Source organism: Pteronotus mesoamericanus, unplaced genomic scaffold, assembly GCF_021234165.1.
Source record: "Pteronotus mesoamericanus isolate MK-2021 breed Mesoamerican mustached bat unplaced genomic scaffold, CSHL_Meso_final scaffold_54, whole genome shotgun sequence".
NCBI classification, from domain to species: Eukaryota; Metazoa; Chordata; class Mammalia; order Chiroptera; family Mormoopidae; genus Pteronotus; species Pteronotus mesoamericanus.
In genome coordinates, this window is record NW_026555321.1 from 45,560,970 (window position 1) to 45,586,529 (window position 25,560).

At 40.9% G+C, this 25,560-nt stretch overlaps 1 protein-coding gene across 3 annotated transcripts in view; it reads left to right on the forward strand.

Moving 5' to 3' along the window:
• Window positions 1–25,560, forward strand: part of PTPRG (protein tyrosine phosphatase receptor type G) — a 681,808-nt gene that overhangs the window by 503,536 nt on the left and 152,712 nt on the right. For all 3 annotated transcript variants that reach the window (XM_054595580.1, XM_054595582.1, XM_054595581.1), the window contains exon 6: window positions 21,405–21,471. In XM_054595580.1, coding sequence (XP_054451555.1) covers window positions 21,405–21,471 — 67 coding nt within the window. The remainder of the gene's footprint in view (window positions 1–21,404; window positions 21,472–25,560) is intronic.

A 25,560-nucleotide genomic window follows, 5' to 3' on the forward strand; every position in this document is an offset into this window, starting at 1 on the left:
AAATACCAGTGGATGTTGGGGTGACAGAAAAACTGCAGGATTCCAAAGAGGCTCTTCTTAAAGGGCCCACAGTGGACATAGGACTTAAGCACACTCACCTGTGGGATTCAGCACCAGGACAACAGCTGGGAGGTCACCAGTGGCATACAGGGACAAACTGAAGTGACCGACACAGGGCAAGTACCAGGAGACAACTTCCTCCCAGACAGAACACCAGAGACTAGGCAGCGTCACTGTCCCCCCTTTGAGCCCTCCCCCACACAGAGCCAGAGAGTGGTGACACAGGTTGCCCCATCCCAACGATTACCTAAAGCTCCACCCCATACAATTTACAGCTGTGTTTTTCTACAACAGGCCACGCTGCTGAGACAGGGAGTCAAAGCAGTGCTACCTAATACACAGAAACAAACAGGGAAGCTGCCAAAATGAGGAGACAAAGAAATATGGCCCGAATGAAAGCACAGAACAAAACTCCAGAAAAAGAATGGAACAAAATGGAGATAAGCAACCTATCAGATGCAGAGTTCAAAACACTGTCTATAAAGATGCTCAAGGAACTTAGTGAGGGCCTCAACAGCATAAAAAAGACCCAGGCAGAAATGAAGGTTACATTAAGTGAAATAAAGAAAAATCTACAGGGAACCAACAGTGGGAGGGATGAAATTGAGTTATCAGATCAATGATTTGGAACATAAGGAACCAAAGAGCATTCAATCAGAATGGCAGGAAAAAAAAAGAATTGGGGGGAAAAAAGAGGATAGGCTAAGGAGCCTATGAGACAACTTCAGACGTACAACATCTGAGTCAGAGAGGTGCCAGAAGGAGAAGAGCAAGAAATTGAAAATTTACTTGAAAAAATAATGATAGAAAACCTCCCTAATTTGGTAAAGGCAATAGACATAAAAGTCCAGGAAGCACATAGAGTCCCAAACAAGATGGACCCAAAGAGGACTATACCAACACACATCATAATTAAAATGCCAAAGATTAAAGATAAAAAGAATCCGTAAAGCAGCAAGAGAAAAGCAGAGAGTTACCTACAAAGGTGTTCATATAAGACTGGCGGCTGATTTCTCAAAAGAAACTTTGCAGGCTAGCAGGGACTGACTGGCAAGAAGTATTCAAAGTGATAAAAATCAAGGATGTACAATCTAGATTACTCTATCCAGCAAAGCTATTGTTTAGCATGAAGGACAGATAAAGTGCTTCCCAGACAAGGTAAAGCAAAAGGAGTTCATCATCATCAAGCCATTATTATATGAAATGCTAAAGAGAATTCTATTTAAAAAAGAACATCAAAACTATGAACATTAACATGCAATAAATTCACAAGTATCAACAACTGAATCTAAAAAACAAACTAAGCAAGGAAGCAGAACAGGAACAGAATCATAGATATGGAGTTTATTTAGAGGGTTACCAGTTGGGAGGAACCCAGTTGAATGGGGGAAAAGGTGCAGGGATTAAGAAGTACAATTTGGTATGTACAAAATAGACAAGGATGTTAATAACACTGTAGGAAATGGAGAAGCCAAACGACTTATATGCATGACCCATGGGCATGAACTAAGGTGGGTATTGCAAGACATCCCTGGAAATGTTTTTTTCTATGTGAATTGAGTTTTGAGCAGTGGGTTATATTTGAAAGTTTTCTTAATTGATCTTATAACAGAAAATGTGCAAAATAGATTTTCTGTTATCTGAATACTGACATTACCTCCAGAATCTGGCCAACTAACCAGAATCATGGTCAAAGATGAAACACTAAGAACATTGATTACATATTTATTGAGCACCTACTCATATCAGGCATTGTCCTAAATACTTACTATTTCCTAATTCTTCTGTTATAGAGAAAGCACTTTCAATCAGTGCCTTATAGAATTTTTGCCATCTGTTGATGATGAATCAATGGAAATTCCTACTTTCTCACTCACAGTCTCTAATGGAAAATGTGCTGTTGAGCCATTTATTGCCTCTCGGTTTCGAGTCTACCTATTTGATCTGAACCCTATAAACATGTTGCCTTTGGCAGCTGGCACTGAGGTAAATTTTGTCAATAGAGGGCACTGGAGACAGTGCCAAAGGGGCAGCTTCTGCATCTGTGTGCTGCATGAGCATGGTAGGCAGCTAATCAGCAAGAAGGAGGTCCATTGGCAGTGCTCGCAACAGCTACAGACACACACTCCAGCAAGGTTCACTGCAAGGTGGGCCGCCCAGCTACATTCTTGGCATTTTATGTGTGCTATGTTTATGTCTTCTGGCAAATCTCTCCACCACCCAACAAATCAGTCTTCTGGCCTGGTCTGGCCTGCTTTCACTCTCTAGCAAGTTTCTCTGCTACCAAGTGTGCCAGTCCTCTGGGTCATTGTCAGGTCCCATCCACTGGCAGTTTCCTTGCCCTGGGTTGCATGTCCTGTGATATCCATGCCCTACAGAGGTCTCAGTGTCAACCTAGTGGGGAAAGTCCTCCTCTGAGTTCTTAATTTCATTCTTGCTCACTCCCTCTCTAGTCTAGAGGTAGTAGCCATTTTCTGCCTTTGCTTTTCCTATTCCCCTTACAGCCCTGTATGTTTCCCCTTTTGTTAGCTGATCACCTTTTACTTGTTAGCACTTCTTAATATTTGAATTACTGATATGATCTCTGTCTCCTGACTGGACCCTGGTGGAAAGAGAAGGGACAAGTAAGGAGCCACTTGCAAAAACATTTAATTGCTACTGAACTGCCAACTCATGACCAACACTGTATTTTTTTTCAACATGCATAATAATTGATTTTATTTCAGTATGGATTACATTAGGCATTCCAGAATCAGGTGCTGAATATTCCCACCAGCACTGAGTACAAAATAAATACATATTCTTTTATGCCTCCATAATATGAAGGGATTTATCCACTCAGCAGAGATTTATTCAGCACCGTGGTCAGGCTTGGCACTGGAGTGGGTGCTAAAAACAGAATGATACTGCAGCCCTGCCTTGCAAGTATGCCAGGGAGACAGGACCTGGGTGTGTGAAAAGTTAACCAACAATGCGGTAGAGTTTGCAAGGCAGCACACAGCCCCATTAGCATATGTATTGCTTCATATTTCTAGACTAAGTAATGTTGCAGAACGCAGGTATTGTGTTCTGTACAATCCAGTCACATTTCTAAGTGCATTTGTCTTTTCAATTGTTTCCCATTTTCTCTACATACAGAATACTTGCTGGTAGGAATTTTAAAGCTGCAAATTGGTAGGCTCTCTGTAATCAATGAAAATAGTTTATGACACTAGATCTTTGGAATGGTGTCTGAATATGCACACTTTGGGACTTTAGGAGGCATGTCTTTTACTGGATAAATTAGTGGAAAGCAGCTGTGGAGAATGAAGCAGAGGTGCTTTGTGGAATGTCATTAGTTTGGAGATTGTAAGACTCCATGTGAGGAGATTCTAGTTTTGGAAGCTTTGCACAGGCAATATTTGTGAGACCAGATTTAGAGTCTGGTGTTCCTTCATGCGTGTACCCTATACAGAATATCGGAGATGTTATCCCTTCAGATTGTTCTAGTAAGGCCGTCCAGTGGAATTGTGTGCCTTTATCTTGTAGAGACATTAAACCACAGTGACAGACAATATCTTCACCTTCTGGAACTCTGAACCATTGCTGAAGGTGATGCTCCTGAATCCTTTTGACCACCTTTTGTTCCCAGCACGTACTTTCAGGAGCACTGTTCCTTGAAAATGTTTGACCTTGCTGGAGTCCTGAGAATTGCCATCTAGTACATTGTCCTCCTCCTTTTAAAGACTGACCATGCATTAGCATAACAAAGGCTGTCTGGTTTAAGTCCTTACATGAAAGGAACCTGTCATTTTTCACCATGGTATTCCTGAAATATTGTTCACCCTGGATACTTTTCCCCATTAAATATCAATTGACCCACCGAAATATTGTTTTCCCTACAATAAACAGGACATCTGTTGGTTGTTTGTATCTGTCTCTAAAGCCTTCGTGTGTGTGTGTGTGTGTGTGTGTGTGAGAGAGAGAGAGAGAGAGAGAGAGAGAGAGAGAACCTGTGTCGCTTTTAAACAGATTTTTGTTGGCTCCTTCCATCCTTAAGAATTAAAAGGATTGAATATCTGGTCATGAATATCTAGAAGTAGCTGTGCATCTGGGGCGTGCCATAATTATGATACTGTAGGCAATGACTGGGTTGTACCAGAAAGACCACGGCCTCAGACTTGAAAACTGCACAGCCACATTCTAGCTGTGACTTTTGGCAAATCACTGTTCTCACAAAACCTTAGTTGCCTGATCTGTTTTATGAGAATAATTACTTTATGTTACTTCATAGGGTTGTTGCTGGCAAAATGAAATGACTGTAAAGCACTTGCTATAGTGTGTGGCACATTATAACATCCCAGTAGATCAGGGGTGTCCAACCTTTTGGTGTCTCTGGGCCACACTGGAAGAAAAGTTGTCTTGGACCACACATTAAGTACGTTGCGACACGCAATCACAAAAAAAGTTTCATAATGTTTTAAGTAAATTTACGATTTCATGTTGGGCCACATTCATAGCCACCCTGAGCCTCACACAGGCCACAGGTTGGACACCCCTGCTGAGAAGATACTAACAAATACTAACTGTTATTATTTTGAAGAAGATTAGATTATGGCCAGCATTTGGAATGGTCTTCTGCAGATCTTACCTGGGCATTATAGGGACAGTGACAGAAATCATTTTGAACTAGGTTTGCACAGGTCCTACTGGTGAAATGGAAGATAGACTGGAACTGATACCAGGTAAAGCCAGAAACATTACTATATTCCCTAAGATGTGCGTGTGTTCATGTCTTGGAGGAGGGGTCCTTTAAGAGTGGGAAAGAAAAACAGCAACTCACAGTTAAGGTTGTCCTAGTTTAATGTCACATATTACTTGTTACCCCTCTGCTGTGACTTTCACCCTCCTGCTCTGACTGTTCTTTTGGCAGTCACTTTGGAATGTAGTTCTTCAGGTCTTAGGTGCCTTTCGGTGTAGACCATGTCTCCTTAAACCAATTCTAGTATAAAGAAGCACATGCATCGCAATTCATTGGACAGAAATAATGATTCCTTTCTGAGAGTTGATTTCAATCTGGGCGTGTTTGGGAAAACAGTGTGTAATCCTTAGCGGAACATTTCCTGCTGCCCTTGCCCAGCTCAGAGTGAGGCCGGGCTCCTTAACATTTACAGAGCTATTCAGTATCAGCATTTTCGTTCCCATCCAGGTGTACATGGGGAGAGAGGGAATTAAAGATTAGTGGTATGAGCCCTGACCACTGTGGCTCAGTGGGTTGGATGTCATCCTGCTACCTGAAAGGCTGCTCGTTGATTCTCAGTCAGGGCATATATATGGGATGTGGGCCAGGTCACCAGTTGGGGGCATGTGAGAGGCAACCAATCATGTTTCTTTTGCACGTCAATGTTTCTCTCTTTCTCCTTTCTCCTCTCTAAAAATAAATAAACAAAATCTTTAAAAAAAATTTTTTTTTAAAGATTAGTGTTGTGGGACTGTGGACTATTCCCAGCCATGTAGAAGCCATGCTCTGGTTTGACAACGTCTGGCCCTGTCAGAAAGACAGCAACACATCGGAAACCTGGGGAGCACCATTGCCCCCATGTGCCCTGGCTTGCTTTGCCAGCATGCTTGCTCTAACACAGGCATGTGAGGATTGATTCATTTATCATTTATATAGTTGATACAGGTATACCAAATCTGATATACACATAAATTACAAAATATACATATCAAATTTGATGGGTATACAAATATTATCAAAATTGATATAAATAATTATAGCAACATTAGGATACAGTGTTTTTGTAAAATGCAATTAATTTTTTTCTGGCTCTAAAAATAATCATATTGTACAAATTTTAAGCAGCATGTGAGTCCATTAAGAAGAAGGGAAAGAAGATGGAGAGAACCACTGATTTTTGTTCTGTTGTTATAAGTTTTTAAATCATTTATAGATATTCATCACCTAAATAAGATGAAACTGTACTATAAAGTGGTTTTGAACCTAATAATATGTCATAGTCATTTCTTGATGTTGGTAGATACAACTTTCCTTATTCCTTTTTAACCACTCTATAGTGTTACATTGAACTGGTGATACCATAATTTATTTAACTTCTTAGCTATTAATGGGTTTCTTAATGTTTTCAATTTCTTCCCATAATGAATAACAACAATGTGTTGTATTCACATGTTTGTGCCCTTATTCACTTATCCAAGTTTTTTTCTTTCCATAAATTATTTGAAGTAGATTTTCTGGATCAATGAGTATGCCCAGTATTAATTTTGAAAGGCTATCTCAGATTAATACTGCTCTAACCAAGTATACTTGTACTCATTTGACAAGTTTCTCATCAGCATGGGGCATTTTTTTATTTCGAGGTCATTATTTTAACTCACAGGGTTTTGTGCTATCATTTTTTAAATTTATTTATTTATTTATTTTTGGAGAGAGGGGAAGGGAAGGAGAGCAACATTGACATGAGAGAGAAACATCAATTGGTGGCCTCTTGTAAGCACCCCATCCGGTGTCTGAACCTGCAACTTTGGCATGTGTCCTGCGCCCCGGCCAGCCGTTGAACCAGCAGCCTTTCGCTTTGTAGGTTAATGCTCAACCAACTGAGCCACACTGGCCAGGGCTTTGGTGCTGTTATTGAATCTCATTTTTTCTCTTTTCTATCTGCAGGAGCCTAATGATTTCATGCACTTCGACTGTTTAAGTTTCGTAGGGAAGTCCATAGGAAACAAACACACAGAAAAGGAACTGTTGACCTGTAAAGTAACTTTTTTTTAAACAGAAAATAAATATGGCAGTTTATGCTCTTGGGCTAGTACTAGTGGATATAACCTTGCTCAAGAGGCATTCAACTGAATGCTTCTGCTATACATAGGCACTTTCAAAACTGGTAGATTTTTCAGGCCATCATCACATATGTCTCTTCTTTCATCGTCCTACCTCCTGATTATTCTATATCTCCTGATTATTCTGTGTTCTGGAGGGACTAATCTCCCTCTAGTTTCATGGGAGGTATACAGAATTTCTAAAATTCATAGCTAAACCTCCTGTTGGTTTATCATATCCACACTAATGCAAATGACTGAGAGTCACAGACAAAAATTTTTCTTTCCCTCAGGAGATTAAAAAAAAGTAATCTTGGGCACAGGTCCCCAGCCATAATTTTGTTCTGTAGTTTTGAGCAATATCAGCAGATTTTCAAGGGGTTAGGGATATAAGCAGGTGGTTACTACTCTGTGAAAAGTGATTGATAACGGAAGACTGTGAAACTCATGTTTGGTCTTCACTGACAGCTAAGCCCAAAGAAGAGAATTAATATGTCACTTATATATGTGCTTGATGTCAGTATTACTAATTTATCTTTATTATCTAAGAATTCCAACTTAGATTATAGAGTGTAACTGTATCAGGCACAGTATCGACTGATCCAAGGTACATTCTAATAGCAGGAGAGAATGTGAATAGGGGGATTTTTCACAAATAAGCTTATGTGATGTTTTTTAATTAATCATAGTTTGCATAAATTGAAAGCAATTTTTCAAGCATACAGTATTGTATATATTGTAGTGTTATAATACAATAATGACAAGTGTTTTGGGTGTTATTCAATGAATGCATTATTTCATCAGTTTTTATGACATATAAGAAGTTATCAATGCTATCTTTATTTCAAAGCTGAAGGAATTGTATCTCAAGGAGGTAAATGATTTTCCCGAAGTCAGCTAGGTAGATAGAACTCAAACCTGAAGGTCTGCCTGACTCTTAAAGTCCTTGCATTTGACCATAATACTCTGCTGATTCCCCTGGTCATGGTCATAACATAGTATCTGTTACACCTTTTGGTACCTTGGGTGAAGTTCAAGTTCAGCATCATTTTTGTGCTTCCTGCATTCCTGAAATGTTGCATCCATTCTGATTTACTTTATTGGCTTCAGACCTTTCCGTAACTGCATCAAGTTGGTGATGGTTTATATGACAGAAGGAGAAACAATTTCTCACTAAAACAGCAAATTTTTGTATAAATAAACCATGGTATTTTCATATGCTGGCATCCTCTACAGCAGTAAAAAATAAAAAAAAACACTGCTCGCTGGAACATAGGTGACTCTCAGAGATGCGACGATAAGCGAAAGCAGGTAAAACAAGAGACTGGTATATGATTCCATTATTTTATATATGGCGATACTGACTGGGGAGGCAAGTCATAAGGGAGATTTCTGGGTTACTAGAAGTATTTGTCTTCATCTGGACTGAAGTTGCATCTGAAAATTCAGAGCTGTACACTTAAGATTTGAATACTTTACTATTTCATATCATACCTGAATTAAAAGTTAACTTAATAATTAAACCACTATTCTCATTTCATCTAGGGCCTCAGTGTCAATGGGAGGGTCCCTTTAATTTAAGGACCTCTGCATCTTAGAGTTGATGTTTAATAAAATCTCTTACTGCCACCCAACTTACATGAGGACCAGTTACCTGACAACCTTAAAAGGTAATGCACAGGCAGTAATTTAAAAATAATTTTGGAGGTTCAGAGGACTAATTTATATGTCACTGTATCTGTGCACCAAAGCACATACACCTTTTTTACAAGAGAACTTGCCAGAGCCCTACCTTCTAGTGACACTTAATGGGGGAATACACCCTGAGACTTCAGAGTTACTATCTAAAAGGCCAACTGAGTCATTTACTGAGGCTAAGATTATGTTTAAGAAGTCAATAAAGCTTGAAATACATTTTACAAAGGTTTTATTTGAAATTATAAGAAAGTTTGAGAACTTAAAGGGGGCTTCTCCAAGCTGGCTAACAAACTTTATTGTGTTTTATATGGTTTATTCTCCCTACTGCTCTACAGTTAGTTTACTGCACCTCATCTCAACAGAGCCACTGCATTGCACCTCATCAAACAGAGGCACTGCACCGCACCCCCTCTCACAGAGCCGCTGCACTGCACCCCCTCTCACAGAACCGCTGCACCGCACCTCCCTCTCACAGAGCCGCTGCACCGCACCCCCTCTCACAGAGCCGCTGCACCGCACCCCCTCTCACAGAGCCGCTGCACCGCACCCCCTCTCACAGAGCCGCTCCACCGCACCCCCTCTCACAGTGCTGAACTTTGCAGATCCAGCATTCTAAAATGACTTTCATATTTCCCAATGCACTCAGCTTTTTTGAATTACTTTTGCAGCAATACCAAGATCGGAATAAGACACCACCTGTGAATACCTGTTTCTAGATTTGGGATGATTTTTATGCGTTGTTTACCGGTAAAGGCAGTTCACTTACCGTAAAACTTGGGAAGTTTTTGCACCATCATTGGAAATTTCCCTGCTTAGTGGTTGGAGCCTTTGTAACAACCATCAACCCGTTGTCACTCCCCCTAAATTTTTTGAAGGCTTATTGTGGGCCAGTCACTGGGCTTCCCATTTCAGTGTCTCTGCAAATGAAACCAAACCTAAAGTGTGGTTGATAATCATGCTAATACTATATCTACTGATATTCATATCATTATTACATAATTCATATGCTTTGAGCACATTGTGGACAGAAAGTTTTTACTTTACTTTTGGCCTTTGTTCATCTAATAGATATTTCTGTAATAAAATATATTCTAGTTCAACTGTTGACATTTATTAAGTACTTAGTATATATTTGTGGAATGTGTGAGTTAGTGAATTAATGAGTGGATGATAGATGAATGGATGGAGTTTAATACTGATAATTTAACAATACTTAATGTATATATATTGAATTTGTCATTTTATATAGCACTGTGCTAAGTAGTATACGTGTTATTACATTTGACTTTCTCAGCAACTCTGTGAGGGAAATATTATTATTACCTCTAGCGGTAATGGACAGTTTATAGACTGAGGAAACTGAGGCAAACGGAAATGAAGTAATTCATTTGCTTATAGACGGCATTAGCAAACTTTCTCTATAAAGGAACAGATAGTAAATATTTTGGCTTTGCAGGCCATGAGGTTTCTGTCTCAACTCTGTTGTAGTGAAAAAGGAGGCAAAGATAATTTGTAAACCAAAAGTCATTGCTGTGTTCCAATAAAACTTTATTTATGCAACCAGTAAATGGGTGGGATTGTCCCAATGAGGGTGGTATCCTGACCCCTGTCACACATCATCAGTGATGGAACTTTAATTTAAACCAAGGCAACATAACTTTGAAAACTGTGCATTTAACCAATTATGAACAAAAGGCAAGGAACTTGCTTTAGCAGAATGCATTAATATTTACTTTTTCCTTTCGCCTTTCCCTCCAAAGTCTTCAGTTGTAAATTGAAAGAAGGGTAAAACGATACCTCCCCGCAGTGTACGAATCCCCTGACATCTGTGCGGTGGAATGTGGTGCCCCTCATCCAACACACCCTTTCATTTACTGCTGCGGGTCTGCCTTGGTAGGTGGGCACATCATCCACGTGCCCTGTATGATTCGGCCATTTACTTGCAGTCACATAGCCAGGAGTTGAATCGAATTCTTTGGACATAAATTTCAGAATTCTTTTAACTCATTAGATCCCCTGGGTAAAGTTTTTTATCTTTCTTCTCCTTATTCCTTTCCTCTTCTTTACCTGTTGTTCTTTCCCGAAAACAAACATTTTTCAGTGTCTTCTCCATGCTGACACTAAGATGGAGCTGGGAATATAAAATCAAAATAATAAAACATGAGCCCTGCTTTCAGGGAGTTCTCAGCCAGGTCAGGGAAGCAGGTGTGAAAGCAAGCAATTGAAGTATGTTAAATGTTATAAGAGGATATTTTGGGTGGCACCCTGGTGACACTGGAGGGGATGAGGACCTCTGACCTGTTTAAACTTTGAGGATCCTCCAGCCTCAATTTCCTTCAGAGGCACCAACCACCTGGGCTGTACCCTGAGCTTCAGGTATTGACAGGCACAGATTGGTACTAGGAGGGGACCATACAGAGATGAGTTAGTGCGTATTTAGGATGGGCCGGTTCAGATGCATGGTCAGGGAAGGCTACTCGATGGAGTCACGTTGAGTTGAGGTCTGAAGAATGACAACCTGCCCTGCAAAGAGCAGAATGAAGAGCTCTCTAGGCAGAGAAATGAGCCAAGCAAAGGCCTGGAGGTGGTAAAATGCTCAGAATACTTCAGAAAGAGGAAGGAGGCCAACAGGGCTGGACTGTAGTGAACCGTGGGAATCATAGCAAGAAGGATCTGCAGGTGGCCTGGACCCAGATCCTGGAGAGCTTAGATGAGGCATGTGTTAAATTTAATTTTGGAAATGCCATTCTCACTGAGCAGTTCTCACAAAATCACAGAGAAGCTTTTAAAACCCAGGTGCCCTGGCCACGCTGAGGTTAATCAGAACACTATTTTGTCATAGTTGTTGCCTGACTTTGTTTTTCTTTTAAAGTTAATGAAAGGTGATTTTAGTGGACAGCCATGAGGAGACTCACTGATCTCTGTGTAGAGAGGGGAGTGGAGGGCAGTAGAGAAAGCAGGGAAACCAGTTAGGTAAGGCTGTTGGGTGTCTTTCAAGTTCAAAGTGCTGGTGAGTTGGGCTAGAGTTATTATGGAGGAGCTGGAGAGACATTGTGGACAGATTCAGGGTATCTTTAGAAGGTATAATCTTCTGGCCTTCCTGACATATCATATGTGGGTGTGTCAAGAAAGGGAGAAATCAAACTATTTCCTAGATTTAGGGGTTGGTCTACTGGGTTGAAAGATGATACCATTTTATTGAAATGAAATATTAGAAAATTAAAGATTGGAGTTGGGGGGAAAGGTCATGGCTGACTGAATTTATCTTAGAACCACAAAACTGGTTGTCTGTTCATAACCAGAAGTACAGTTATTATTGTGTCTGTGTGTGTTTGTGTACACCAGGCTGGGTACCAGCAGGGCATGCCTCCCTCTTTGGGACAAGGATCACTATAGCTACATTTTAAAATATAGGTGGATATATTAGTCTCTGTGATAAATTTTTATATAATCCTCTCAATAACCCCAAGAAGTTATTGGGGGAGGGGGTAATCTCTGTTTCAGAGATGAGGAAGTTGAGGCAGAGCAAGATTACAAAGAACTTCCCCATAATTACATAGCTGTTCAGTGGAAATGCAAGATTTTAACCTGGGTTTCCCAGCCTTGTTTCAAGAACTCTGCATTTAACCACTACATTACTTTTATATGCCCTAGTCACTGTTCAAGATGAGCTTATCACATTGACCTACAGGAGATCCACCTGCATTATTTTCTATGGAGTGACTTAATCTCAATTAATTGTCAAAGGCAGCTTTTATAAGATAAGCTTCCTCCTGCTCAAGTGTTACCTACACCTCCCACACTTTGGCCATTTTTTTCACCTGAGCTGCTAAAAGAATTGAAAGATCCTGAGCACAAGTGAGTAGACTACATGCTCTATGAAGAAATCATATTATTTTCTGAAGGGAGAGAGAGCTGGCCCAGTACAGCAGTGATGTCTGGGAACAGACTCTGATTTTCCATTTTGTTCCACTACAAATGGCACATTCTGTCAATCAGGGCCTGCTGGGAAAGATTTTGTCTTTCTTCGTCGCAATTTAATTTTATCCTCTGTTGAACTCAGGTGCATTTTAAATACAAAGCTCAACCATTCAGTTAGCAGTAATCTGTGTCCTCCTTGAGGCGGGGCTGGCCTTTGTTTAGACTAACACCTATGTGAAAGAAATTTCTCTAATATGTTGACTTGTAGACATTTGTCCATTTAAATAGTCTTTTTGTATTCCCCCAAACATTGCTTACGGAAGGCTCTTAAATCAGATGTTCTGACAGCTTTAACACTGTCTAGAGAAAACATTTTTCTCTGGTTTGTCAGTAGACTGACTTGGGATGTGCAATGAGTTAACTGCTTGGTTTCAGAAAGACAGTGACAGGGAGCTGAAGTCCCCTTCCAGCAGTAGTGTCAGCCACCAAAGCCCTCCCGGGAGGGCATGGCTTGGAATAGGGAAAGCCCTGCGAGGTATTGCCTAGGAAAGTCAATTCATACTTACTCAGTCTTCAGAGACAATGGTGTGGCACAGTCATTCAGTGCTCCAGCGGAAGCACAGAGTAGAAACACCCCTCCCAAAGAAAGGCATTGCGGTGTGTAATTAGTTCGCACTTAGCTTAGTTGCTGTGAGTTAGAACAGCTGCTCACGCCAGTGTGTCTTGCTGTACACCTTGCCCAGGGACATCTTTCATTAAGAAGGCCTTTGGTTTGGTGCTGTAATTTATTGGTTTTCTGTGTTTGCTTAAACATAAAAGCTACTGAAAACTCTTTATCCCAGAATTATCAATGTGTGTTTGCATCATTTGGGGTTTGCTCATTATTTTTGCCACGTTTTCCTGTTTGGAACTCGGATTCTAAACATTGTTTCCCCTCAAACTCTAGGAACTGTGATAATAGCAGCTCAGGTTTGTGAGGGGTAAGAGTTTATTCACAAGGGTGGGAACTCACTTTTAATAGCTAATGCACCAGTGTAAGGAAAGTGGGGAGGTGTGGACTCTTTATGGAAGCCAGGCCCTCATCCCTCTCCTCTGTGGGAGCTAAAACTAGACTCTCAGCTCTGCAGGAGGAAGCACTGTGATTTGTTTAGTGTCACATCCCAGTACCCAGTTCTTGGCATGTATTGCTGCGTAGCACATTTCTACAGCTTGGTAGGTGAAACAGCACACTTTACCACCTCACGGTTTCTGGGGGTCTTCTGCTTCACGGTTCCTTACAAGGCTGCAATCAAGGTGTCAGCCAGGACCGGGGTCTCATCTGAAAGTTCAAGTGTGGAAGAGTCCCCATCCATGCTCACTCAGGTTGTTGGCAGAATTCAGTTACCCACAGGCCTCAGTTTCCCTTCTGTTCCCATGTGGGCTTCTCTGGAAGGTGTATAAGCCAAGTAGGCAGTGGGATTGAGGTTAGACTCTCATGTAAACTAATCATAGAAGTGATTTTCCCTCTGCCTAATCATCGAAATGATTCTATTTGATCAGCCCCCCCTCCAAGGGAGAAGCTGACACAGGGCTTGAATACGTGGAGCCAGAGATCACTGTGAGTATTCTTAAGAGTCAGCCCTCCACAGCATGCATTAGGCACCTGTGCATATCTGTTGTGTGAATGAGTGTTAAGAGCTAGGCTCTTGTAATTTGAACATAGCATTTTCCTTGTCACCTCTTTATACAACTATAAGGAAAAGCAAAGTTGTTTTAATATTTTATATATGATACCTACCTGATATTTACATAGTCCCCTCCATCCCTCATAAATGTCATCTGGTTGCTTGGTTACTGAACTTCGGTTGTATACAAACGATGACCTTAACCTACTACTAAGAAAAAATTTTCAATGGAAGGATTAATCTGGTGACCCTTTTGATCCTATATGCCTCATCTCTTAGATTTTTTTTAGATTTTTTTTAGATTTTTTTTTCTTTTTTTTTGCTGTTTGCATGGTGGAGATTTAAAGCAGTCTCCACACAGTACTTTTTGGATTCTGAGCTTTTGTAAATGGAATGCTCTGAGTAGCTTTTTGCTTCAGGGGAATGAAAAATCAAGGGTGAGAGTTCACATCTAATGTGTTTTGGTTGAAGTCACTTGTTACGTGTGGATACAGTCAGCTCTACTTTCTCTCCTAAGCCTTTGATACTGTTGGGGCTTTTCGGTGCATGGCCAGGTTCTTAACAAGAGAAAGTCAAAGTTGTCTAGCATCACAACACCAGATCCAGAGAAACTCACAGGCAAGTCACTGAACCTGAAATAAGCTTCTTTTGCCTCAGGCTCCCCCAGATCACATGCTATTTTTTTTATTATTATTCAAAGGCCATGAAAATACCTGTCTGAAAAAATTTGCACTGTAGCTTAATATTCTAGGTTGTAGTTTGCTAGGTTGGAATTTCTTTTTTGCTTCCTTGCAGCTCAAGAGCAATCTTTCCTTTGAGTGGACTGGCAGAGGTGGAGCAGATGGGCTCTGGGACTCCTTCTTGAGCTGCTGTAACAAGGCTTCCCCCACTGCCTTCTTGGCTCTGAAGCACAATGCCACAAAAAGACAAAGGAGGACAAAAATCACCATTCGGGCCCCTATTAAACTTTCATTCACCACGTACCCCAGCCTGCCCACTTCCTCCCTCTTTTATGCTTTGGCTTTGGAAGTGAGTGCTGAGTGAGTCTGAAGCCAGAGGAAATGGCATTGTACACTAGCCTGGGATAATTTGATCCTGGTGAAAATGAGAAATGGCCAAATGACAATAGGCAAGGCTGCTGCAGGCAAGAGGGCCTCACTGTCCCCCTGCGGCATTGGTTTTTTTCAGTAATAGGCGCCTCCAAGCCAAGTCTGAGAATTAAATAATAAAGACTCTAGCGGGGCTGGAGAGATGGGGGCAGAGAGAAAGAGAGTGGTCAGTTTAAGTAGACCAAGAGTGTTAAATTCATTCCCTCCGCAGCCTTCTCTGACCACGAGTTTCAATTCTCTGGAGATGAATAACCTCTGAATTGACTAGTTTTCACAAATGTTATGAATTAATAGTAAGAGTGTCAATGATCAAGCTCCATTTGAGGGGGGAGGATGAATCCTATTAGCATTTATAATTGTGTTGCCTTTTCATATTAATCCTTTCCCATCGCTGAGGAATTTGGAGTTTTCTCATCTGTGGATGGAAACCAGCCCCAGGAGCGTGCTGTCAAGTGCTGGAAAATGGATGATGATACCGCCGTGCCCTGTCCCTGTGATGGGGTTCTTCCTTCTCTTGTGAGCTATCTCTGTCATTTTTGCATTTCGATAGGATTAGGCTAATAGTGTAATGCTAGAAATATATCAGTGGAAGGTAAGCCACACCTCCTGGCCAGGAGTCCACCCTTGGTTACCTGCCTTGAGCTGACTGGAACACAAAAATCCTTCATTCCCTGAAAAGTCCTCCAGCTTTCCAGAGCCACACGTCACTCCAGGCTGCACCTCACTTTCCTCTCTGACTTCATTCTAGGCAGTTTGGGGTGCTGAGTGCCCCACCCCTGTGATTCTGCTTTACATCATCTCGTTGCAGCAGTGACTATCAGGAGAGAATAGAAAATGTTGCTGGGGTTTCAAAAAGGAAGAAAAAAGAGAGAGATTTGTGCTTTAGAAACAGAGAAGAAGAAAAGTCCTATTTGTGAGCATTAAAAAGGAAATTCAGGAAAAGAGCAGTGCTTTTAATATAGATCAGTGGTTGGTGATTTGATGCTATTACTGTCTTCTTGTGCATAGGCACATTTCCTAAATTATTGACAAGTGTTTAATTTATTAATAAAGGAATCTGGTCTGTGCTCTATCCCATGTAACGCCTAACTGAAACGCAGTGGTGTGAAAATAGCCATGTTTTAAAGATTTTGTGCCAGGAAGTTCTTGACAGCAGCTTGAACCAAACTCTGGTCACTGGTAGCCAAGGTGTTCAAGTCAGAACAAAAGAAGCTGCAGCATCCTGACTATATGGCCCTTTAGGTAAGAGCCATGGAAGGAGAGGAGAATCAGATCAAAAATCAGAACAGATGAGAAGTTCTGGCCCTTGTCCTGAGCAGACATTGTAGCTTCTGAACACGCAGTTATCTGCTCACCATCAGGGAGGATAGAGCATCTCTCGGCAGTTCAGGAAGCCTCTAGTCCTGCTGTTTTTCACTTGCCTCTGCAGCCGTGGTTAATGGTGTAGCCATCACCCTCCGCGGGCATAAATCCTTTTCCCACAAGAGGATATTGGCTGGACATGACATTTATAGGCCTATAGGAGCAGCTGGCGATATCGGATTCAAGGCAAGTAGGTTTTCTTGGACATCCTATTTAGCAGGTGGCCAGGACTTGATGGATTGAAGATTATTAGGATCCAAGTCAAGGGCCAAATGGCACCGTGAGCAGGAAAAGTAAATGGCAGTGCATATCTGAATGCAGACACGGGCAGTCTGACCAGGCCTTTTATGCCTCCATTTCATTTTGCTTCAAAAGCATGAAAGACACAGATCCTCCTCTAGAGCCTGGATTATAGAAGCATCTCTAGAGATTACTGATAACTTGATTATTAATTTGATAGTTGGTTGAATCCTTATGGGTTGGCTATTATTTGGAAAGGAAATTTTATAAAGCTTAGATTTCATCAGCACTTACATAAATTTGGTCTTTTGACCAAATCTATGTGTCTTGGTTACCTGTATTACTGATGTCTTTGTGTATTTTAGTAATATCTAAAGATACTCAGAAGCTTTAACTCAGAGTCCTATGCTACATTTGTATGCCTCCTTTTTGAGGATGACTTAATGCCATGAAAGCTGCTCTAAAATGGAAGTGTCAGATGCTAGGTTTTGCAACAAGAGCACAGACTGAAGGGGAAGGGGAACCCCATTTCTTCTCATCCATTTTAAGCTCATTTGTGCAATTGCTGCCTTCCCAGTATTGCTGCATAACTCCTTTTATCTTAAAATGGAAGGAAGAAAATTTCAAGAGCTAGGAACACTCAGCATGTGGCTTTAAAAGGAGTAGTATATTTGGAAATTGAGTGGATATCAAAATCAAACATGAATTTGGATTTTTTGAAATTTGAACTCAAGTAGGTATTACTTTTAGAGCTAAGCACATTGAGAGAAGTTCAGGATGAAATTGCTGTTGTTTGACATTGATTTAAATTTGAGTGTTTGGATCAAGCTGTTTCCCAGGCATGTCTGCCCCATTGAATGCTGCATTTGTACTCAGCATTATACTCCCGAGCTTTACACATTTAATCTCATAGCAGCATTATGAGATTATATCCCCATTTTGCAGATGAGATCACTGAAGCTGTAGGGTTCGTCTCTGACTCAGAATTCCATTTTTTTCCCTGTTGCTTGGCCTCCTTCTACCCTGGACAGAGACCAGAATTTGTAAACATGGGTTTATTCTTGACTGTAGGCATATTTTAAAGCTGCCCATATTACTTAGTTTATGTCCATGAATTTTTTTAAATGGCAAATTGATTGCAGCAGTGATTGAAAGGAATTATTTCAGTTAAGGTCATGCATTACTGTAACAAATCTTTTTTAACATGCTGTTTAGATTTCTGCCCTGAATTTTTGAACCAAGACATCAAGTAGAGAATGAGCTTAGTATTATTACTAAGTTACTTTGACCATCCAATAATCTCCACTTTTCTCTCCTTTTCTCTTCACCCATTTCCTCAGCCCCAGCGACACAAACCAACACTACAGAAGGCTTTCCATCTACGGGCTCGCTTTGAATCTGGGGTCAGGCCCATGAGCTTCAATGAGACTAGGTCTGAGTAATCGGACACAGACAGAGATACACTGTAGTTAGAAGTGACCGACCAGAAATTAAACTTGGGTTAGGTTGTCTGGTTATTTTCTTCTTCCAAGGGCTACAGATGTTATTGGTAGATGTAGTTATGGAGGATTAGGAACACTTTTTTGAGCTTTCACTTCATCAAATAAGACTACTGCATTTAAAGGTTCCCATGAATACAAAATAGTTCCCTGCATGGGGGATCAAAAATCAGAGTATCTGTGAAATGTTCCCATGGTAGAGGAAGGGCAAGCACATGAGTTACCAGGTTGACAGCAAATGCTGTGTCTTGTGACATGGAATCTCACTGAGAAACATTTAGGACAAACCAAAGTGTATTGGTTAGAAAAATTATTTATATCTTAGCCTGTCCCTTATCTTCCATCTCTATACACTCTTAGAAACTCTAACTTTTGCTCTGTAATAAATGACCTTAATTACTTAAAACGGTTATTTAAATACCTTGTGACTCCATAGGATGACTGATCAGGTCTTCCTGCTGGGGCCAGCTTGGCTGGTGTCTGGCAGACTGCAGGTTCTTCTGAAGCTGGGTGATCTCAAATAGACTGACTCTCCTGTTGCGTGGTTGGCAGGCTGGCGGGCCCGGGGCTGGGTGTGGGGGTCGGGGGGATGGTCTAGAATAATGTCAGCTGAGATTACCTGTGTCTGTTCCATGTGATCTTTCATCCTCCAGTAGGCTAGCCTGGGTTTGTTGGCCTGGCCATGTCAAGATTTCAGAGAGTAACAGGAGAATACTGCACTGAAGTCCTATGTACACCTTTTCCTGCATCATGTTTGCTAATGTCACATTGTCCAAAACAAGCCACGTGGTCAAGCCCAGTTTCAAGGAGTGGAGAAGTTGATAAGCACTCCTAATGGGGGGATGGGCAAAGTTAAATAGCAAAGGTGCATATGACAAGAACAGCAGGCATTTGTGACCACTTTGTCATTTCCCACAATTATTAGAATAAGTACAAGTAGTTGAACTGACATTAACATCTCTTCCAGACTCAATCTGGAGACGGGAGGCCATCTTTTCATCTGGAACTTCAGTTTGATATGGGATCTTTCTCTAGGCTCTTATTTTATTCTGCCACTTTTGAATTGTGGCCCATTTACTGGTAGACTCTCTTGTGTTCTTGAGTTGTGATTCTGTTTTTGACCATGTTTTAAAATTTTGATCAGCTATTTGCTATGGTTCAAATACATTTTTTTTTCTTTTTGGCATATTCTGTGGATTTTTGTCATTGAAGTATGTTTTGTGCTTCAACAAGTATGTTAAACCTCTGGCTTGAGCTTCCTGTTCGGCAGTTTGTACGTGCACTCATGCCAACTCCCAGAATTCCACCTTTGTAATCCGATACACTGGGTTCCTAACCACTGATCCCGTCCCACCTCCATATGTGATATGTTTGCTATGCAGGACCTAATCCCTCAACATTTTATTAGTCTGTAAACATAACACCATACATAATGACACCCATTTTTAACTTTAGTTATCACTCAAAGTTACAGACATTAATGTGTAATCACTGTTAACTCATAGAGCATCTAACCCAGTTACTCCACCTCAACTTCTGCAACTTTATCTTGAACTAGATAATCCATTGCTGGTTGCGGGGGGTGGGGGGGTGTCTATTCTCAGCATTATGAGTGTTTAGCAGCATCCCCAACTCTACGCACTTGATACTAACAGTTCCTCCCCTACCACCAACTTGTGACAACCAACAATGTCTGTGACAATGGCCAAATGTCCCCTGAAGGAGTGGGGAGTGGGAGATAGGTAAAATTTGCTTCAGCTGAGAACTATTGCTCTAACCTGGAAATGCTGAAGCAGAAGAGAAAACGAAATGTGCGAAGTACATGTTACTACAAAAGGGCAAACTGGGAACAGCAACCTAACAGGGAGACTGTAAGCAGGGAAGAAGAGTGGAAATTTTTCAGTTACCTTAAAATTTAACCATTTAACCATTTAACCAGTGATGGCCCTGGATTCCTCTGCATGACTATGAAACTTCAAATTGAAAGATTCATTGATACCCCAAGTTTATAGTGTTAAAAGTAGGTTAAAAGTAAATACCATCCCTGAAAGAAAATTCAGAAGCTATACTGACCACAGATGATAGATTTTTAAAAAGTTAAACATACACAAAAGTAGAGAATATTGTATCATGATTCATCTAATACTCATCATGCTAAATCATATAAATGATTGATGAATGGCCAACCTTGTTACATCTACATACTGCTCGCTTCCCCTGTCATCCATTCCTGCATTATTTTGAAACAATTCCGGTCATTATTTCATTTTGCTTATAAATACTTCAATATGTGTCTACAAGAAAGTACCTAAAAACCAAAATTATATGCTGGTGGAATGTTAACCGTCTAGAATGGTCAGGAATAAGAATTTATGCTAAGTAGTATCAAAAAGTTAAGGGAAAGAATGGATGATGGTCAAGATCAAGGAGACTTCACTTATTGAGAGCATTAAAAACCTGAGAAGGAAAGGAAGGTGGGAGACACCTTTTCGTCAAACGCTTTTCTCCTCTTTTCTCATCTCTCCTGTTTTGAGTGACTCTTAGAAATGCCCCTTGTATGTGATAAGACACAGGAAACCAGGGACCTTAGAGGGAGAGCAGGCTGGCAAGGAACAGATCCTTTTCTAAAAAGAGAAATAAACAATCACAATAAAATATTGAAAGAATCAGTCAATGATGGATTGCTCTCTGATGCCTTTCAATGACTTTAACTGATCAGGGTCTGTCTACTTTTAAGAAAACAAAGCAAGAAAAGAATGTCTTGCCATTGCTTTTTAAAATTTTGCTACCATTATGGTATTTCTCTCCTGTTCTCGTGTATTCTCAGAAGTTTCTTTCTTTTGATTTAGACTTCCTCACTTGATTTTATTATGTTATAAATCTGTGTTTGGCGAGAGCTATGGTATATGTGAGACCTAAGCAGCTTGCTAGATAACATCTATTTTTCCCTCCTTCTCTTAAGAAGATTAAACTGAGACTGTTGTGTCTGATGCCGGCATAGATTTAACCAATCATATTTCCTTTACATGTAGGTCAGTCCAAGGGACAATTCTGCACTGGATCCTATTATCCATGGGTTGAAGGGCGTCGTACATCATGGTAAGTAAGCCACGTACACTTCTTTTTGCTGGGAGGTGAAGGGCTAAGATCTCTACCTAAAGAAATGGGGTTATCTTGCAGCGGACATAGGGTGACACTCATTCCTCATCCACTGATGGTTGAAGGGCATTAGAGCCATTATTTGATGGGTAAAGAGCACACCCATTTATTACCTACAAATGGATCTAGGTTAACTGTAAGCAATTTATTTCTTTTCAGGTATCACTTTGAATGCCTATGTCATAAATCAAAATGCTCTAAGATGTACCATTCATATGCATTGAACCTGCCACTTGTCTCATATCTCTTCAGAAAATAGTTTTTCAAGTGTCCTTTAATTTATAAATTTCTTGATTTGCCTCAGATTGAGGGAAAAAATTTAAGTAGCTGTGATAAGTCATTAAATTTTGCTGCATGTGAGCAAGCATCATCTGCTCTGTGAGTGGAAAAGTCTCCGCCATTGTTCTGTGCAGCAGACATCTTATCCTCAGGCATAAAACTGGGAGAAGAAGTAAGATAAATGGGTTCTGTCTTTCCCAACTGGTTTTGATTGTAGAAACTTTCCTGCAACTTTATTATCAGTAATGCATCATTACCTATGACATCAGGATCCTCTAATTTCAAAATTGTTGCAGAGAGGGGTGGAGTCTAGATGTAATACAATGATTTGCAAAGGTTTAGTAATCTACTTAGAATTTCAAAGACATTGACAGAAATAGCATTAGTAATTATAATAAATCTCCCTTTCATCTCCACAGCTGTGATTAAATGTCTTCACACCTTTCTGGAAGAATTGTCTTTAGATATTAGCCAACTCTGCAGAACTTAAAAAAACACACCCCCTCCCTTTTTTTAAGGGAATCAAAACCAGTTGTCTGTGTTCTGTTGAATCAAGTAAAATTTTGGGTTAATTTTTCAGGTCCTATATATCATGCAGCAGGTGACAATAGTAAACCTTGTCACAGTAGTAAAAGAGGGTGACTGAAAACACCCCATAGAGGTTATTATTGTAGGAAGTTTCCATTGCTTCTTCTCAGGGAACCTCACAGAGCTGGGAAGTAGGTCATATGACAGGTCCCCTAGGGAACAAGGCACCTTTGCCAAAATTGCATCTGTCTGCACATGTGCATTTTGATGTTGGTAGCAAGGATGGAGTTTGGGGGTATTGGGAAATTTGCACTGTACTCTGGGCAGCTTCAGAAGTGCAAAGAAAGCTGGTGTTGTGGGCAACCTGTTGTGTATTCTGAGCTCCGATCCCCTCAAACACTCAATTGATCATACTCCTCTTGAAACTCCAGTTCCTAGTGAAGATTATGAGTTTTGGAGTTTGAAATGTGGTAAATGATGGATAGATCTTCCTTTCCCCAGACTAGTCTCTCTGTTTTAAAACAAACACACTGTAAAGATTCCTAGAAACTTTAAAACCGGTACCTATTCTGCAGCCAGGGAGGAAGCCCTCCACGAGCTATGGCATTTGAGTAGTTCTGGGTATTCTTATTTCCACAATGACACCTAAAGGAGATTCAATATGTTAAAGATATGCAGTAGGCTTCCTTTAACTCTCAGACGCCTAAATCTCAGTAAACTCATTGCATAGTCATTCAGTTCATGAGCTGGGTAGCAGCATAGCAGTGCTGTCTTTCCTCCTTATCTATGATTACCTGTAAGAGACAGTCATACATAGGAAGGCTTTACTTGGCATTGGGAGGGGGACAGATGCCTGGGCTGCAGTTTCTACCCTATCTTGTAATTGAGAACTCAGAAGAGACCTGCGAAGTTAGTTCACTAACTTTTTCAGCAAAAGTGTTGCCTCTCCTCTCTATGAGATCACAGGTCAGGACCAACACAGACCAGCCCTGGGGGCCCCGGAAGGGAGGTGGAGTGCTACCTCCCTCTTTGCCCAGCCTTCCCAGGTGTCACCCCTTCTAGCCTTTGCGTACGCTGTTTCTGTTCTGCTGTCAGGAAGGTTCCTGAAGACCCTTAGCTCATAGCAAGGGTGTCATCCTCTTAACTATTTCAGTTCTCGGTTCAGAATTCACCTCATCAGAAAGCTCATTCTTAATCATTTTATCAAATTACCCACCCTCTCTTTGCTCCCTGTTACATCATCCTAGGTTTCTTTCTTCAAAACATTTAGAAGTACCTGAAATTACCTTGTTGCTTATTTGCTCATATATAACCTACTGAAGTGTAAGCTTCCTGAGGGTGAGAACACGTGTGTGCAGCAAATAGTAGATGCTCGATGAATATTAACCAAATAAGTGAGTCAAGTAAGCATAGAAATAAGTAAAATAATCAAAATGTAAAACTGCAAGAGGGGTAGGAGACACCATGGGGCACTCAGGCTCTGCCTCAATTTGGAGGGAGAAAGGAGTGGGACGATGTCTTGGAAACAGTTCTGCTCTCAGTGCTCTGGCTGTTGCTGACTTCCGTTTTGATAACCCTCATCACTTCTGTCATTATTGGTAGGGACAGTGGATATTTGAAAGAGCTAAAAAAAAAAAAAAAAAAAAACTAAAAAAGAATTTTCTGTTGTTGTTGAAAATAAAAGCATTTTCAGTTGAAGGCCCTGTGGGGGAATCGAATGATCTCTTAATTTGATGGGACATAAATAATCGTACCCTTCACAGAATCTCTGGCTTGGGAGTGATGATAGAGATGTGTAAAGAGAAAAAAATCAATATGGATTTTTGTTGAGATTCAGAATTGGCTTTTATTTCTTCAGCTCTGGGAGTTATATTCTTAGAATATTAATTTCTCATTAAGTGAAATTTTTTTAATAGGAAGACTCTTACACGTTCCTTCAATTGAAATGGGAATGAGTAATCTCGTTGTACCAGCCAACTATACTTGGCATTTGGTCACTAGGGTTCTCCGTGAAGCAGACATACTGTGATGGAATTTTAAGTGCAGGAGAGTTTTCTGGCAGGGAGGGACTTCCTGCAAAGGATGAAGAGGAGAGGAAGCAGCAGCAGCTGGGGTGAGGTCTGACACCTCTGAGAGGGGACAAGAGAGCCAGGAGGATGGCCGAAGTCAGCTCTAAGAAAGTCTTGGCCAGGCTGTCGGAGAACCGCAGAGCCAAGGCTGCCTGTGAGAGAAGTTTTAGGTTGGGCGGGAGCGGCCCAGCCCTGCTTCCCCCTGCATGTTTAGTTATTGACGGAGCGCCCAGTGAGCATGCCACCCGTGTGGACACAATGGTGGATCCCGAAGGCTGTCAGCTAACAGGGCTCCTTATGGCAGTTTTTCTCTGGAAGGAAGATTTTAAGGGTGCATTTCCACAGCTGGCACAGAAGTTCATGTCCTCGCGAAGACATTTTGGTCCTTTCATTTTTAAAATGCTCACAGGTTCATAGAGCAGTGCTGGTTCCTTTGGTGCGTGGCTGTTGAATACTTATTCTAAGTATATATACTACAAAGCCAGGCACTGAGGGCACAGCAGGCAGGGACCAGCCATCTCTGAGTTTATGGACTTTGGGGAGAGATGTACGACTAAGCATGTAATTACAATAGAGAATGGGGAGCACCACACTGAACTTAGATTAGGTGGTTAGAGACTGTGTCCCAGAAGAAGTGATCATGTAGACATAAAGACTGCATAGAGACTGTCCAGGCGGAGAAGGGATCATAGGGTTACAAGCAGGACCTACATAGGTGAAGGTGGCTGGTGGCAAGAGATGTGATGAGTTCAAGGCTCTGAGCTCAGCGGCATTGCTTCTCTAGTGCCGGGGAGAAATACCTAGAAACCTCCTGGCAAAACAGAGTGCTGTTTCTTTACATGTTTTTCTATGGAAATTATGATTTTTACAAACACTAAAGTCATGAAGAAATATAAACAGAATGGAGATGGGTGACTTGCCATGGATTCTGGTCCTATCTACCCAGTGAGCAATAGAAGACAGTACTTAAAAGTGTCTAGTCAGCTATTTTATTTACTACCAACATACACTGGAGAGGACAGATTTAGGGAGAAATTGTGAGTCTTGGTCACTGCAGTGACTGAGTCATTTACAGTGCTTTTTATATCCAAGAACCAGCCCTCATAAGTAGACATACCTCATAAAAATATTGGTTCCGAAGAACTTAGTCTAG